The sequence below is a fragment of the Ahaetulla prasina genome, chromosome 5 (genome assembly GCF_028640845.1).
Source record: "Ahaetulla prasina isolate Xishuangbanna chromosome 5, ASM2864084v1, whole genome shotgun sequence".
NCBI classification, from domain to species: Eukaryota; Metazoa; Chordata; class Lepidosauria; order Squamata; family Colubridae; genus Ahaetulla; species Ahaetulla prasina.
Window position 1 is genome coordinate 42,021,891 of NC_080543.1, and position 18,655 is coordinate 42,040,545.

At 35.7% G+C, this 18,655-nt stretch overlaps 1 protein-coding gene across 12 annotated transcripts in view; it reads right to left on the reverse strand.

Moving 5' to 3' along the window:
* Window positions 1-18,655, reverse strand: part of POU2F1 (POU class 2 homeobox 1) — a 112,973-nt gene that overhangs the window by 15,420 nt on the left and 78,898 nt on the right. For 6 of the 12 annotated variants that reach the window (XM_058184871.1, XM_058184881.1, XM_058184877.1 and 3 more), the window contains 9 exons: window positions 18,067-18,186; window positions 16,135-16,314; window positions 14,181-14,307; window positions 10,424-10,518; window positions 5,214-5,390; window positions 4,515-4,656; window positions 3,700-3,845; window positions 2,228-2,407; window positions 1,698-1,803 (listed from right to left, as the gene is read on the reverse strand). In XM_058184871.1, coding sequence (XP_058040854.1) covers window positions 1,698-1,803; window positions 2,228-2,407; window positions 3,700-3,845; window positions 4,515-4,656; window positions 5,214-5,390; window positions 10,424-10,518; window positions 14,181-14,307; window positions 16,135-16,314; window positions 18,067-18,186 — 1,273 coding nt within the window. The remainder of the gene's footprint in view (window positions 1-1,697; window positions 1,804-2,227; window positions 2,408-3,699; window positions 3,846-4,514; window positions 4,657-5,213; window positions 5,391-10,423; window positions 10,519-14,180; window positions 14,308-16,134; window positions 16,315-18,066; window positions 18,187-18,655) is intronic. The other 6 variants (XM_058184880.1, XM_058184883.1, XM_058184874.1 and 3 more) reach the window with 5 other exon arrangements.

Genomic DNA, 18,655 nt, shown 5'->3' on the forward strand with positions numbered 1-18,655 from the left:
TACCAATTTCAAAATCAGTCTATTTCTTTTGAGAAATACACAATATTATTTCCCACTATGCCTGGCCACTCATAGATGTTTAAAAATAGCAATATATGGCATTTGATATGTGTAAGAAGGGACACAGTGGCTCGGTGGCTAAGACGCTGAGCTTGTCAATTGAAAGGTCGGCAGTTCAGTGGTTCAAATCCCTAGTGCTGCGTAACAGGGTGAGCTCCCATTACTTGTCCCAGTTTCTGCCAACCTAGCAGTTCGAAGCACGTAAAAAATGCAAATAGAAAAATAGGGACCACCTTTGGTGGGAAAGTAACAGCGTTCCGTGCACCTTTGGTTTTTAGTCATGCTGGCCACATGACCACGGAGATGTCTTCGGAGAGCGCTGGCTCTTCGGTTTTGAAATGGAGATGAGCAGCACCCCCTAGAGTCGGGAACGACTAGCACCTATGTGCAAGGGGAACCTTTACCTTATCTTTATGTGTACAAACCCTAATTCAACTGAAGAACTGAACACTATTTTTTTTCAGGATTCACATGCACTTTCCTGATGCTATCAACTTCCTCCTCAATCTCAATACTATAATCTTAGTTCTTTGTCCAAAACAAGAGACATCATTGCAGTACTCCTGATCTCTTTGCAAGTCAGTCAGACATTAAATGTCATTGAAAATACCCCTTTTGTAAATCTGTTTCTATCTTATTCATTTTGGTTTTTATTTTTCATAAAGATTTTTTTTTTGCACCTCTGCAAATCTTGGAGCTCCCCAAACCTGTTGGTATCTTCTTTTTGTTAATGCAACCATTTTGGCTACAGAATAATTAGCAATGATAGAATTATATATAATTCTATTCAATATTTCTATCGCTCCATTTAAAGCATTTCCACATAAAGCATAAACCACATAAGGTGAATTTTAATTTGTACCTATTAGTTGAAAATACTATTACAGAAGACAGTTTCAAACACAACTATGGGGAGTCAAGTGAGCATATCACTTAACTGATTTTAATCTCTCTTCCCTTACGCACACAGTAATTCTTTTTCATGAACATTTAGCATCAACAATTAAAAACAATAATTTATTTTACAAACTCAATATGCCCCCAAACTCTAGGCAATCACAATATTAAGCAACGAAGTTCTTATATAAGAACAGCATGAAGAAATAAACTGTAATATGGATGCTTTAAATTTTAGATCAGAATTATTATTTCTTCTGAAGTCTCTCAGTAAAAAATACCTTTTGTTGTATCATATTTCCCTCTACTAACAAAGTAGTCCATACAATAAAGTCACCTGCCTTTCTTCCAATGTAAGAATTTTTATATCTCAAATAGTAATTCTGTATTTGACTCAAGAACTTTACTGTTTAAAAAAACAACTCCGAACTTTAACTTAATCAAGAGTTGCAGAATAAGTCATTTTTGGTGCTGCATACAGTACCAACTTTAAGTATTTATTAAATATATTATCAGCTGGCATTCAATTTTTTTCTTAATGTGAATTAAGAGTTACATATGAAAGCAGTAGTTTACAAAAAGTTTACAAATTGAAACCAACAAACCAACAAACCTTGGTGTCCTTTTAAAAAGCAGTAAATCTGAATGTGGGTAACACAGAGTGTATATAGATATGATGATAATGTTATCTTTTAAGAGAAAGCTTTTTATACACAGTTACAGTCTAAATGGCCTCCTACCTGAGACTGCCAAACTAGTTACAGTTGCGCTGGTTAAAGGGAGCCCAGGGTTGACAGTCAAAGCGGTAGCTGCACTGCTTGTCACAAGACTTGGTGTAGTTGCCACCTATAGATCAAAAGAAAATAGCTGATATGTTAAAAAAAGGATGTCACCAATGAATAAAGGAGTCAAGTGAAAACTTCTATATAGCTTTAAATGTTCACCATAACAAGCTGTCTTTTACTATCTTTAGAAAATCATTAATATTTTTATGTGTGAAGAATGAAAGTAAATATATTAACATACTACAAAGGGGGAGTTAAATACAGTATTCAGAGTCGCATGATTTAGATGCATAACTATTTTTTTCACAGCAACTACAAAATAGAAATAAGAACTGAACTGTGTACATTAATGTCCACTTATCGTAAGTATCAGATTTTGAAATCCTTAAGAGCAAAAATATCAACATCATCCTCTTGCTAGTCTTGGCAAGAATCGTTACATTATCTCCCAATCTAACACAATTCAAATGGTTTTGAATTTTTACCAATGAAGTTGGACAAGGGAACATTGCTTTGATGGGTGAGTTGCTGGTTCCACCACTACTAGGTGGGTTAATTCTTTTTTCCTTCTGGCGCCGATTACAGAACCAAACACGGATCACCTCTTTTTCCATTTTCAGCTGGTCAGCTATCATGGTTATCTCTTCCGAGGTAGGTTTTTGGTTCTGAAAGATAAAACCGTTTAGACTATTTTATGTTGTATGATATAGTTTGGAACTATATTTCTTCCTATATTAAAAGAAAAGTACAACGAAAGAAGTAAGTACCACCGATATGCTAGATACAAATTATATCTTATTACAGAATGAAACTAATATTTATATCCTTATAAAATATTTAGAATTGGCTTCATATTTAACTGCTAGAATACTTTATATGACTCTTACTGGAAACCACATATCTAAAAAAGTAGCAGACTAAATTGTGAACGTATGCCTCAGTGTAAAAAATAACTTTTTATTTAGGAAAAAAAGTCCAATATGAAATTGAATTTAACTTGATCTTAATTTTGCTTATGGAAAAGTACTGCATCTTAAGTTTGGGATTCTCTTAACGCAAGATTCTAAATGATTAAATCTTGCCTGAATTGTTGCAGTAAGAATAGATATTCTTCAATTAGATGTTTTTTTACCAATAGTTCATTCTGTTTAATTTTTTTTTTAATTGAAAAAGTTTTACAAAATTTCCCCCCCCAAACTTGCTAATTTGGCTGAGATGGCGAAAATCTCAGCCTTTTTGAAAGACAATACCCAAGAAAGATACTTAAAGGAATGGAAAAAATGGATTGACTATATTCAAACCAGATATCAGACTAAGAGTTATCAGACTGAATGATTAGGATGTATTATTTCTGATCGTTTTGGGGGAAGTTAGGAACTGATGAGAATTGTAGGAGTAAAACTGAGTTGGGAGGGAAATTTTTTTAGCATATGTTGGTTTTATTTTTAACTATACCTTGTGTTTGTTCCGGGAAGTCGGGGGGGGGGGGTTGTGAAGGGAGGGGGAGGGGGGTGGGGGGAAAGGGGAAAAAAATTATGTTTAATTATTCTTATTATACTGTCTGCCTTTGTTAATTACTGAATATTATTTTAATAATGGTTTTGAAATACTATACTGATATAACCATTGCCTTTGTATCCAGCGCTAATCTAATGTTATCTTGAAAACTCTTATTCAATTTTATACTGCTTGTAAATCTCTTTCCTACTTTTTTGCTCTTTTCTTTTTCTCTTATGCTCTTTCTCTCTAATACATCTTCAATTATTTAACATTAAAATATAAAAAATGCAAATGATATCTCAATGCAAAGATACACTTGTCTGTGTGTGACCTATTTTCTACACAAGTCCTAAAACAGTGCATGTATGAAAATTTGCACCTCATTTCATCAACTTCTTTTTAAAAATTAATTGCAATAAAATCTTATATCCCAGAATAATATAGTGCAAGTATTGACCTCCAGGAAACTCTTCTCTAAGGCCACACGTATGTTGGTCTCTATGCTGGTGCGTTTCTTCCTCCTACGGTTCAAGCCCTCAATCCCCAGCCCTGGAGAATTCAGGGCACTTGGGCTGGAAAGAGCTGAATCAGATGAGAGGTTTTCTGCAAAAAGGTAAAGTTAATTATGGTAATTAGTTGTAATGTAAGCAGAAGCTAGTTTAAAGGAAGTAAATTTCATCCATTGTGCTTGTGTAAAAACATAAATACATTCCAAAGTTCTATTGTTTGGGACTTGAAGCTCGTATGTATAAATCCAATCCACCAAAACAAGCAACTCACCCATTTGCAAAAAGAAAGGAGACTTAGAATTTGAATGAAATGAACTTCCTACAACTAGATATACTAGCATCTTATTTATTAAATGTATGGTTACACTGTGGTAAACTGCATATAATCTTATTTAGAATAAAAGTTCGATGTCCACCACCCAGTATTTTTGCTCAAATATTCTTTAACACTTGTTTTAGAAATATAAAATTGTATGCCATACTGATGAGGTTATTTTTAACAGAAAACTATTATAAATAAGACACAGATACAGAAAAGCTTCAAGCTTTAGCCCATACTGTACAAGATTTCTTTTGAAAAATCTGTCAAGTTTTACTTATAAATCTTATTTCACAATTTTTTTGTATAATGTATTAAGTCATCTACAGATATATTCCCACAAATGGGAATATATCTGTAGATGATATTGATATCAGCATCAATTTGTGCTGATTTCCCACAAATCAGCTGTGAAATTAGAAGAAAATCTAGGCAACTATTTACCTGCATCATTGAGCCACTTTTCCAGAAGTGGTTTTAACTTGCACATGTTCTTAAAGCTGAGGTTCAAGGCTTCAAAGCGAGAAATAGTAGTTTGACTGAAATCATTTCCATACAGTTTGCCCATAGCGAGCCCAACATCACCCTACAAGGATAAAAAGACAGTAATTTCTTGAGGATATCAGATGTAAGAAGATTTCTACTCAACATGTGAGGGATGGTTTTCCACTTTCAGTAATCTATTATTGCAGAATATCTGAGATACTTATTACACACAGTACAGTATGTTCATTTTACAACTACAATAGAAATGGTCATGTCTTAAAAACTTGCCACAGAGGAGTTAATCCAACCAAAGAGATTTTCTGTGGGAAATTATAAAGATGTTTTTATAACATAACTCCTTATCTATGAATGCAATGCTCCATAATACTAAGTGTCAGCTCTATCTAAACCAGAAGTTCTTTGTTAGCACATTATCTTTAGGAGTCAAAAGTTTTCTTTTTTCTTCAAAAGTTCCTTATGAAATTGGGTGCAAAATATCCACTAAGTACTTATTTAAATATATCAGTATGAATAAACAGTAAAGAATATTGTTCAAATTTAGAAATAAGAAACCACTTCTAATTGGGAAAAGTGATTAAGAGCCTCAGATCTGAATAGCACTGACCAAATCCCTTCTACATGGAAATGCGATCATACCTGAGTGAATCCAAGTTTGATCCGTCTTTGTTTAAAAGTCTTGGCAAATTGCTCAAGCTCCTCAAGATCACTGGGCTCTTCCAAGCTGGGTGTATCAATTCGCTTTGGTGTTGTCTGGCTCTGTGGAAGTGACTGAATAGGGGTCGCTGCTATTGTGCGTGTTGGGGTTGCTGGCTGCTAAGAAATACGAGAAAGTAGAGTAATATGGAAAGTGCAGTAATAACGTACTACAAGAATGATATTCTAATTGTCCAGTATTCAATCCAAGTGCACTTGCACTCAATAATTTATGTCACTGTGCCAGAGGTTCTCAAACTTTGGTGGTATATTGCTTTCTCAGTAAATTTTTCATGGTGCCCCTGGAGCAAAAGAAATACTGAACAATTATTTTCACTAAGTACAGGTAGTAGTCCTCGACTTACGACTGTTCACTTAGTGACTGTTTGAAGTTACAATGGCACTAAAAAAGTGACTTATGGCCATTTTTCACATTTATTACCGTTGCAGCATCCCCATGGTCATGTGATTTACATTCAGATGCTTGATAACCGGTTCATATTTATGACGGCTGCAGTATCCCGGGATCTGTGATCACCTTTTGCAACCTTCTGGCAACCAAAGTCAATAGGGAAGTCATTTTCACTTAATAAATGCGACAAGAAAAGTCGTAAAATGGGGCAAACCTTACTTAACAAATTTCTCACTTAGCAACATAAATTTTGGGCTCAATTGTGGTTGCAAGTTGAGGACTACCTGTATGTATGTATGCATGCATGTGTATACATATACACACACACACAATCTGAATAATCGTAAATGCTACTTTGGCATAAATAAAGTGCTTGTTACACACACACACACACACGTACGTGTGTGTGTGTATGTGTAACAGGCACTTTATTTATGCCAAAGTAGCATTTATGATTCAAATTAGGTTAAAATTTAAAATATCCCATGGTGCTCCTGTGAGTTTGCTGTTGTGACTTAGGTGAGATGACAAAGTTTGGGAACTGCAGCACTATGCAATGGGAATGAGCTAAGAATGTTATGTATTTATTGCATTTCTATTTAACCATAGTGTAATAACTCTTGGAAGCTCTGAGATTCAGAATAAATTAAACAACCATGCTACATTTTAAATTACAGTTCAGTCACTACATGATAAAATTTACACATATAACAAGATTGACACTATTTAATAAAACTATAAAAGATGGCATAATACACGAAATAACTAGAATACTCTCTAAAATAGCTCAATCTTCCTGAAAGATTGAGATCAGTATAATCTCCACCAGAAAATTATTCCAAAACAATGGTATTGCTATTGAAAAGTGGTGCCTCCTTGATTTAGTTTGTCTCTTGGAAGCATGGAAGTGCAAGGAGATTTTCTTTGAATGACTGAGTAGATTGGAAAAGGTCAGGTAGGAGTTGGTGGGTCCTGCAATTGTAAAGGGTCCCAAACCACAGAGGGCATTGTAGGCTAAAACCAGCATTTAAAATTTTAGCAATAGCACTTTGACTTATATACTGCTTCACAGTGCCTTTGCAGCCCTCTCTAAGAGGTTTACAGGGTCAGCATATTGCCTCCAACAATCTGGGTTCTCATTTTACCCACCGTGGAAGGATGGAAGGCTGAGTCAACCTTGAGCCTGGTGAGATTCGAACTGCCAAATTGCATGCAGCCCGCAGTTAGCAGAAGTAGCCTGCAGTACTGCACTCTAGCTGCCAATTTAAATTTTACGTGGAAACTGATTAGTCAATGTGTCGTATTGGTGCTATGTACTCCTAGGAATGTGTGTCAATTATCACATGGCCAACAGTGTCCTGGTAAACCCATGTACACCGTACTGTACTAATTTAACCAAGTTGTAATGAGGGTCTAAGGTACAGTAGGCAGGTTCTCATGTACCAGTTTAGGGATAATATTAACAGCTTAAACTGCGATCTCTTTTACATACACAGGTTATCTAGCTGTTATAGCATATGGTTTGTGTATGTGTGTGTGTGGTGTGTGTGCATGTGAATACATTATTTCAATTTTAGAAACAGCTAAAATTAGTATTACCATAACTATTTGGAAGGAAATTAATAGTTTAATAATTTCATAGTAATATAAAAGGAAGTCTAGATATTTTAGAGGCTATCAGTATGCATATGAACAAGGATGACTCAATAGATATTTCACAATTTCTGAAAAGCTTTGATCAAAGAACATCACCAGAGAGTTTTGGGCTAAGTCAAGTGCTCTCATGGATTAGTAATTAATTAAAACCAACGACCAGAGAGTGGGCATAAATGCTCAATTCTCACAATGCTGAGATATACAAAGAGAAAGTCCCTCAAAGATCTATTTCAGAACAACTGATATAATTTATATTCCATATAAATTAAATGGAAGTAGGGCTGACTAGCAGCAATGAAAGGCGGCTAAATCAAAAGTGATTGTAAAGACTTCCCCAAGCAAACATAGTTCAAAGTAAACAGGTGTAAAGAGTTACATGTTGGTGTTTAAAAATCTAATGGGATCTGAGCTGGTAGTAACTGACTAGGAAAGGTGATCTTGTAACAGTGTAATAGTGGAGAGCTTGAAAATGTCAATGCAAACAGCAGCTGCTGTACAAAAGACAAATGTCATGAATGGAATCATAGAAAGGGAATAGAACTACAGATATAATAATACTATATAGATCTTCGGCTTCTGGTGGCTCCGCTCTCTCCGAAGGACGCCCTAAGGGCGCCCGCGCTGGGATTCTGTAAAAGCCGGCAAAATCAACGGCTGAAAGTACCTTCCCCGGTAAGGGGAAGGGAAAGAGCAAGAAGAAGGAAAGGTAGAGCTCTCTCTAGAGGCCCCGTTTGGGGAACTCGAAAGGGAAAGTTCCCTGGAATTCCTTCTGCAAAGCTCCAGCCCCAGCGTGTTTCTGCTTTAAGCAGACAGAGAAGAGAGCGACCACTTCTGCTTCAATTGATTGTTATGGATATTTATAAGCAGACGGAATAAAACACAGGAGATCAGTCATTTAAATTGCAAGTATTAAATCTGACTTCTATTTTTTCTTTTAAAAATTTTTTTTTTCTCTCATCTACAATCAACACAATGAAATAAAATGGCGTTTACTTGTTGAGAAAGTGAAACTGAATGGAGATTTTATCTTATTGTACTGGACTGTGGATTGTTGGATTATTTTAGTTTGTTTAAGTATTTTATAAGGGGATTTTCAGCAAGAACTTTGCCATGAAGGTTTTTCAGAAGAATGGATTCGTGACTTTATACAGGATTATACAGAAAGAATGTATTTAATTACTCAACAATACGAATTGGAAAAAAATGGAGGCGTTTTGGATGAGAGTTTGGAGGAAATTAACCAAAGTAATCAGGACTTGGAATATGGAATGGATGTAAAGAAGCCTTTTTTAAAAAGTTTGGATGAAAAGCCTGAATTTGTGCTACAGGAGGCTGTCTCCAGAAATGGAAAAATTCACAGGGTTAATGCTTTCCAAGAGTTCTCTTTTCGGATTGAGGGAATATACGGCAGTAACTCGTGGATTCTTGGACATAAGGAACTATTAGGAAATATTGTGACTGACTTTTCAAAAGGAGTAATGAAGGAAAGACAGAGACTAATGCATCAAAAATGGCAAGAGACAAAAGTATCATTTTTGAAAGAATTTTTTTTTTGAAATATTAACAGAAAAAGATTTTAGCATTTCTGAAAGACAATACGTAAGGAAGATTTGGAAGAAATGGGTTGATTATATGTTTTATAACCATCATAAAAGACTAGATATTTGGATTTATAGTGGATTTTGACAAGGAAGGACTAAAGTTGAATAGATATTGTAATTTCCCTGTACTGAAATTGTATAATCTGTTGTATTGAATTTTAAATAGAATATTCTCGAAAGATCTTATGTAAGAAAGACTTGGGGGGAAAATTATATGGTTATAGAAGCTATAAGGGAGATATTCTCTGAACTGGATTGGATTTTTATGCTTTAGCTGGTTTTAAATATTTTAGGATTAATTTGTTCTACTGATCTATATATTTTATTACTGTTTATTGTTAAGTTTTTGAAGGATTTTGGTTATGTAAGGAGGAAGTCAGAGCTAGAGAGGGAGAATTGGTATAATAGTTTTGGGAAAAAAATTTTTTTTAGCATATGTTTGTTTTATTTTTAACTATACCCTGTGTTTGTTCCGGGAAGCCAGGGGGGGAGTGGGGAGGGGGTTTGTGAAGGGAGAGGGGTTGGGGGGAAAGGGGAAAAAAAAATTTTTTTGTAAAACTTTTTGAATAAAAAAAAAATACTATATAAATCTATGTTGCAATCACCCTTGACTATTGTATACAGATTTGATCATGGCTTGTCATTATTGAAGTTAATGTAAAAAAGGGAAGATGATTGCTGTGATGAAGCAGCTTTCATGAGGAAAGGCTACAACAATAAGAATGGTGTGGGACGATATGATAGAATTATATAAAATCATTGATGGCATAGATAAAATGGATAGAGATACACTTTTCTTCTCACTCTCCTAATGTTAATATTCAAAATGATCCACTGAAAATAAACAAATGGAGATTCGGGATTGAAATAAATATCATTTTAAAACCTTGTTGGAATAATAGAAAGAAACCTCTTGGAGAGAAAGAGATATCAGAACATCTCTATTTTTCCTTCCACGGTTAATATCACAAGAATGGGGAAAGGACATTAACTTACCTGTGATCATGATGAAGACTATATTTGGGAAGGAAATATTCAGCATTACTCCTCTCTCATTCTCCCTTTCCCCTAAAACAGGGGTCCCTAATCCCTGGCCCACTACCAGGACTTGAGCCGTTCAGATCCGGGCCATGGGAGTGGTGGGAGAGTACGCACATTCCCACTTGCGTGAGCAAAGCTGAAAAGGTTGGCCTAAAATACTATGCTTCCAGTAGCCTTCCAAATATTTGTTTGCTGGCAATTGAAGATGAAACTGAATTGGTAATGTCATTCCATGCCCTCTTGTCCAGTAAATTTGTGGCTTTGGAAACAACCACAGCAATATGTGAACCTATAGATGGTGACATGATAGGCATTTTGAAGGCCACCTGGGTTGATAATCCTGAAGAATGAGACCAAGAATTCAAATCACGCACTATTTCTTTTATTCTACTGTATCTCATCAGTTAGTAGAATAAATAAAACAAAATAAACAATGAACTGACCTGAGAGGTGAAAGTGATGCTTGGCTGAGACTGCAGGAGGTTGGCTTGGCTTTGCTGAGGTAGTTGCGTTAAGAGATTCTGCGCTTGCAGGAGACCTGAAAATTGAATTGCATTTACATAAATAAAATTAATTAGCATAGTTTGCTGCAGTACGGGTTCTAAAATGCACCGCATTTCTTCATGTGTATCATACTTGTTGCTCAGCCTACTTTTAAACAAAGTCTATATTAACTCCATTATTTTCTTTAAAACAGTGGAAACAGAGCAGGAAGAAAAATATTAGCTAAGCTTATGTTATTGTGCTTTTGAAAGTATAACTCAGGTGAGCACAGTCTCTCAAGCCATAGTCTGCACTTTAATTCTGAGCTACAGACTAAAGATTATAAAGCAAAAAGGTATGAGATTAAATTAAATTTTAAATAAATTTAATTTTCCTTTATATCACATTAAGAATCCGAAAGACTTATAGGTGCTTGGAAAACCTGGTTTGGAGGGTCACTTAAAACTCTTGGCCTTCAGGTTATGAAATCTACTTTAAGTAGTGCAGTATATGACTGAGGCGTATACCAGATAACTGATCAGGCAAAGCAGGACATGAATAGAAAAAGTGGGAAGGCCTTTGGCTCCATTAGATGAACCAGTTGTGCCCCTTCTAAATTGGGAAGCCCTTCAGAAAATCAGTCATATTCCATTCACCTCATGGCTTGATTACTACCCTGTGCTATATATAGGGATTACCTTGAACACCATTCAGAAGCTTCAACTGGTCCAGAATGCAGCAGTGTGGGCAGTGATAGACATACTTCTATGTCTATCACTGTCTATGTGAGATCTCCACTTTACAAGCTGCACTGGTTGCCAGCATGCTCCAAGTGTGATTCAGTATGTTGGATATAATCTGTAAAACCATACATAACATAGGAACAGATTATTTGATGGACCACCTATCTCCCCTGGTTTCTGCCTGGTCCATATGTGTTGATATAGTTGGTGGGTTCCAGGGTCTTTTGATTAAACAGTGCTATCAGGATCCAGGAAATGTGATTTCTCTGTTACGATGCCTATCCTTCTGAATGAGATTCCCACTGAAATCAGTATGATTCTTACCCTGGTGACATTCTGAAGGCCTTAGAGACATCCCAGGCCTTTAGTTACCATGAAAAGAATATCTTGTGGTATATGTTTTTCTATTGTTTTATCTGGAACAACTGGATACCATCTTGCTTGTTTTTGTGTTTTTGTTATACTGCAAACCACTCACAGTCAGTGGTGTTGGGCAGTACTTAAATTATAAAAATAATAAATGCATTGAGTGATTTTTCTGTGCTAATCAAAAATATTCAGCAAATCAGGTTTACGATATGGCCCCTTTATTCTATTGTTCAATATTACTTGTTGAACTCCATGAATTTGCCTACAGCAGTCCATTTAAAAGCCAAATAGAGGTCGTCTTCAACTTACGACCACAATTGAGCCCAACATTTCTGTTGTTAAATGAGAATTTGTTAAGTGACTTTTGCCCCATTTTACGACATTCCTTGCCACAGTAGTTAAGTGAATCACTGCAGCTGATAAGTTAATAACCTGGTTAAGTGAATCTGGCTTCCCCATTAACTTTGCTGGTCAGAAGGTCACAAAAAGAGATCATATGACCCCTGGGACACTGCAACAACGTAAGTGTGAACCAGTTGTCAAGCATCTGAATTTTGATCACGTGATCATGGAGATATTGCCAAGGTTATAACTGTGAAAAACGGTCATAAGTCATTTTTTTCAGTGCCGTTGCAACTTTGAATGGTCTTAAATGAACTGTTATAAGTTGAGGACTACCTATAAATTGATGGCCTTTTTTTTGATACTGTATACAGTAATTTTTACTGAAGAGGAAAGGACAAGACTTAATGCTTCCTTCCAATTATTTTGATGGAGATACAGGGTTTATAGAAAATTCAAAAAGTTTACATACACATCTTCCCTGTTCTTTCAAAAGGATAGCAAAAATGAAACAAAACCTAAGACCTCATAAATTAATAGCCCCTTTTTTGTAATTGAAAAGGAAGCCTACTTCCAATTCGTAGTAATGACAGTTTTTTGAACTGCAGATGTTACAGGAAGTTGTGCATAGTTTAAAAGCAAATGCACATGGCTTTCAATCTTGCTGACCAAGCCACACCAGATAAAATGATCATATTAAAGCACTAAGAACACATCCTCTTATTAAATCCAAATTGGAGTGATTTCTAAGAGTTGGGTATACTATAGATAAGTTACATAGCAAACAATTACTTCATATTAGAAACTTTACTACAGGAGTTAATGGTCTTAATAGAATAGAATAGATTTTTTTTTATTGGCCAAGTGTGATTGGACACACAAGGAATTTGTCTTGGTGCATATGCTCTCAGTATACATAAAAGAAGCATATGCAATAGTTAATATCTATACTTCCAAGAAAGTACATAGGAATTTTAATAGCAATTAGCAACTTTTGATATCAGTTTCTAAGTTCTAAACCTTACCTAAATCTATACCTGAACATTTAAATTCAACCTAATCAAAATTTAACCCACGCCAAAAATATGTAGTCTTATCCAATAAGAGAGCCGCTGTGGAGAAGCTGAGATAAATGTTATATTCTTGGTGTAAAGCCTGTCACTATATGTGAACGTGTGTGTATCTTTTATTAGGTGTTAATAAAATAAAAATCCTTGCATGATTATCCACAGAGATAATGGAACCATCTTCTGGATGTTTAACCACAAGCGTATTTCAGAGGACCTGTCCGGAAAGTGTTCAGAGGGTTTTGTCCACATAACTCCCATTGTGAGCTATTAGCCAGAAACTCCATATGGGAATCCTGTGGTAAGCCAAGCCATTACTTAGAAATTCTCTGCTGGGTTCCATGTCTAAATAGAGGTTCAGCCCTTAGCTGTTACTTACCAGATTTCTCCACAGGTATTATTAGCAATATACTAATGAACCTTTGTTCTAGCAAATTGCACTACCATCCCATTTTCTAGAAAGCCAGTGTTTAATAATGGTTGATACAATTGCTCCTTAAATGGTAACCTGATAAAAGGAAGAAACGGGGAAGGGCAAATTTTTTGTCTTTATCTACAAGGTACCAGCATCCTTTAAGCCATGGGTGTCAAACTCGCGGCGTCACATTGCCATCACTTGACGTATTGCGACGTTTTTCCCCTTTGCGGAGCTGGGCTGGATGTGGCCTGTGGGTGATACATCCAGCTTATGGCCCACCAGTTTGACACCCACTTTAAGACAAAAAGAAAAAAAAAGATCTATAATATAAAGATACTATTCTCATAATACAGTCATCTTGAAGGTTTATGGCATGTCTATTCTGTAGAATTTTCTGGGAACAAGCTCAGCCAATTAACTATTATACTTATATGCTTAAGCTTCAATAAGTGATACAGCTGAACAACTTCTAAACATTCCAAAGAAATGTAAATTTGTTGCTGACTAATCAATATGCAATTAGAAGAAAAACTATTTTAAAAATATATTTCTTTATCTTTCACACAGAATAAATGATTCTTATAAAGGGACACTGAGTAGATACATCCTGATCAGGTGACTACAGTCAGTCATCTGGTTTCAATAGAATGGTTCTTTTTCTTTTCCCTAAAGAAGCAAGCTTGTAACCATTTTTTTAAAAAAAAAACAGTGTCTCAAAAATACAGGAATTTGCTGTATGGAAAACTCTAAAAGATAATCTCAGGAATGTATTGCTTACCCTGCTGCCCCTGCGGTGTTTGTGAGATGATGAACTGTGCTGGTTGCAAGTTGGTTGTTGGATGCACCAAGACAAACTGTTGCAGATTGAGATTTTGTTGCTGGAGCTGCTGTAGATGCTGCAGATCCTTCAAGAAGGAAAACATATGAGATATCCAAAACCAAGCATCTCCCCCTTCTCCTTTTTAGAATAAAATAAAGCCAAAGGAAGGACTCCAAACATCTTGTTCCCTGAACACAAAGTACCTGCGTACACCGTTGAAAGGTATATATGGAACAATATGTGATAAAATAAATTTTATCACTCCTTCCACTGAAAAACTTTTGAAGTTTTCAGATTTGCTGCCATGTTCATAACAGAAATAAATCCTTAACAGCAAATGCTGATGCTTCAGGCAGGCTCCTTTATTCTCTGTACCTGTCCCTTGCTGATAGGAAAGTTGTGAAACAGCAAGAGAAAAGCCATTTTTGTTCTCATCGGTCAACTGATTCATGAAAAAGGCAGACCCCACTGAGATTTTTCTGCAGCAGCCTTTAATAACAAGAAGATTTAATGGGTTCTGTCTCTTTTTTCATGCACCTACTTCTGTGCAAGCAGCTGGCATTTTTAGAGGGGGAAAAGATACTGCCTTTCTCTATTACCTTTTCTCCTCTCTAGCCACCAAAATGTGTAGGATTTCTCCATTTATGCATGAGAAAAGGGATGAAATATAAATGAAGCAATGCACACTTTGTAGATGGCCAAGACCAATTCATCATCATCATCATCATCATCATGTTTATTGTTTTTCTATATTAAAAAAGAAATACTGGGAATTGTACTGATGGGATTCACGTGATGACCACTGAAACATTGGTAAATCAGAGGTAACAAATTACTCAACAAGTGGAATGGTAAAAACAGATCATTTTATGATATGCAAATAAGTGCTTTGTTATTTATATTATCCATCAGTCTATCATATAATATTGTTATATAACTATATTAATAATAGAAGCTAGACAGAAGGCAAGAAACGTCACTACATAATTTTTAAAGATCTGCTTAATGAATCTCATCAAAATCTCATCAAAATCTCATTAAAATTAATGGTCAAGGCCAAACTTTTATAACAATGAGAGCAGTTCTCTAATAATATTAATGGTCTTCCCTTTACTAGATGTGTTCAGGTAGAGGCTGAGGCTGATTTATTATTTGCCACTAATGAATTAATTTGATTCCTATACTCAGCACAAGGATTTTGACTTAATGGTCGATCTGCCATTTGGATGATCTCCTAAATCATTGATTCCAATGACTAAATCTATTATAAGAAATAGTTATTTGATGGTAAGTTGTAATAGAAATTCAAGTAAGAAAAACCATGTTGTTAATGATAAAGGAAATGATGACAGTATTTTCTTCTGCCTAGTGTAAAAGGTTCTAGAGCAGTGGTTCCCCAACCTTTCCGGCTTGTTAGCCTGGCAGGGGAGAGGGGATAATTCTTTGCACGTGGCAGGTATGCATGTTCACACACGCAGCTCCATTTGTGAGAGTGGCAGATGCATGTGCACGCCGCTCACACAAATGGAGCTGTGCATGTGTACGTGCTCACCCACTATTTGTGTGGCCCGGTTCCGAATGGGCCACAGCCCAGAGGTTGAGGACCCCTGTTCTAGAGGTTATATGAAGATTTGGACATGAAGTTTTGCTTTGCTGATTCCACAGTTCAGCTTTATCAACTAAGCTTCCTCCTCTCTCTTTCTACTTTTTTAAAAAATATCTTTCCTTCCTGGACTGAATAGTGATAGATTTAAAAAGTTACACACTTTCTGCAACAAGGATATGGCACAGCAGTTACTGGGTACCCAAGACATTCTCACAACAAGATATATAATGGATCTAAACTTCAGCTGTTCTGTGAACAACAAAAGAATATTTGGCCAACTAAAGCCATTAACAGTTTGAACCTCACCTGTGCAATTTGTATCGGCTGCGATAGAGGAATCTGTGTCATGGGCGTTGCAGCAGAAGCTGAGATGGTGGCCCCTGCAGCATTGTGCTGCTGACTGGCTGAATGCTGCACTGCAGCTGCCAGCAACTGTGCCTGTGCCTGTTGTAGTAATAATTGCTGCTGGGCTGGTGTTAACGTAAGCTAGAAACAAGTTTTAGGACATTCATTAATAAAAGAAAGGAAAAGCCGCTTTCTTAAATATTACTGTTAATTTCTGAGTTTTTATTTAATAATCTATTTCATATTTTTTGCTTCAATAAAAAAACCTCAAGCTATCCAGTTAATTTTATATCACCCAATTGGGGCTGGCATGTGCTTGTGACCATTTGTACAGCTGAGATCAGAGAAGCAAGATTCTCTATGACTCCTCTTCAAAATTAATGTGAAAAAGGTAATTAGCAAGCATGCGGTGGAAAGAAACAGCACTGACAGGAAATAGCAAGCAAAAAGAACAAGCCATCATTGACAGGCTTTGAAAGGAAATTTATATCCACCAGAAGCACAAGCGATTAGCCAGATGAATGAAAAATAGCAATACTGGCTGTGGTTACCAAACAACTGATAATACTCCAGCTGCTTCATATTAGTATGAATCCCTGCCATGTTCCATCGTTCCCATTATGCCTTAAGATATAGATGAGGAACATGTGCACCATTTGTTCCTTTCCAAGGCACCCCCTCTTCCGTCTGTCTTTTTGTTTTGATAACATTGAACTGGTAAGTTGACATCGCTGCCAGTTTCCAAAAATGCATTATCTCTATGAAACAGGTGGCATCGAACTCCCTCTGACACATTAATATTCTTCCCAGTTTCTGTAATGAGAGAGCTGCTAGGTTCAAAGACCTGGATCCACTCCCTATATTACAGGCAAGAACATTTCAGCAATATGACCCAGACAGCATTTCAGTAAGCCTGAAGGATGCTGGATAGGTCCATGCAAACATTCATACATAATCTTATCATAAGCCTTAAAGAATGATATTCAGATTACAGTAAAATTGTGATTTATATGTTATTTTGCTATTGTTACGGCATACATTTGCTCAATTGAAAAATACACAAAGAGCTCAACTGAAAAGCCCATGTAAAGAGTTTTTCATCTCATGCCAACATTTAAAATGCTAATTTAAGGTTTGTTTTTCTATATGAAAAAGAGAATGTCAACAAACCAAAACATGTAATCAAAGTTACACTTTGGGATGAATATTAAAATACCTGATTCAATATTCATGAATATGAGAGTGATTTCATTGTGACTTCAGAGACACCAATACATTTCTTATTTCAATAATGTAATAAGTTACATTGCTGTTTCTATGATGCTACTGATTTCATCACAAATTGCTTGTCTTCTAAAATTTATGTTTCAGTTTTAGAAGAGTAGAAAACAAATGTGTAAAAATTCACTAACAGGTTAGACAGAGAGATTTTGTTAAAGTTATATCTATAATCACTAATATTTTGCAATAGAGCTGCTTTGCTTAGGAGATTTCAAATGTATTTATATTTACGTAAATATATTGTCATAGCCAGGATAAGGACAACTATTGCCATCACATATAAAACTAAAAGTGTGAAAGTTAAACATTAATACAACATACTGGGCTTAGACTTCAAAAGACTACTCTATTAGAATCCAGAATGTTGTATAAAAATGAAATATTTAGAAGAAACAGCAAAGAGATTTTTTGTAATTGCTCTCTTTACGTAGAATAATTATCAGGAAAACCAAAGCAATCTCAATTTTATCATCTTGTCTTATATTTACAGGAATGCATAATATTGATAAATTCAGATTCACTGGGATTACTTCACTTTCCTTTTATGGGTTGTTTGGCTAATACCACAACTTGAGAAGGTTGCTCATTCTCATTCACTACAGCTGATCTTACCCCAGTTATCTGCCCTCCAGCCAACATAAGCTGTGTTTGCGGTATGGCCGCCTGAACTGAAGGCTGCTGTGAAGGCTGGCTTGGCTGCTGAGTGTCCCCAGATTCTTCATTAGATTTAGACTAGAGAAAGAAAAATACAAACTTTGTAGAACACAGCAGTTATTAGTGTGGACAAAAACATATTCTACTGTAGTGTTTTCCCTGTTCATTGATTGTGAATTAATTTGTTTTAAAAAAGAAACACTTAAAAAAACTTATTCGTGTCTATAAGTAAGCATAGATAATAGATGGGGTTGTATCTGCTTTCGCACCAGTAAAAAACAAAATATTTGGAACAAAAAAGCAGTAATTTCAGGTTATTTTCATAGTTGGATAGAAATGAATATGTTGAATACATAAAGCCTCTGATTTATTTTCTCCTTATCACTTATGCATTGGTTTAAACCAATACAATAATTAGTGCTGCTAAAGCTTCCAAACTTTCCTAGTCAATGCAATGTTACTGATAATTCTTAGATGCACACCTTCACCAAGTATGTGACATTGCCCAACCCTATTAATTACTGGGGAAACCAATACTAATACACCG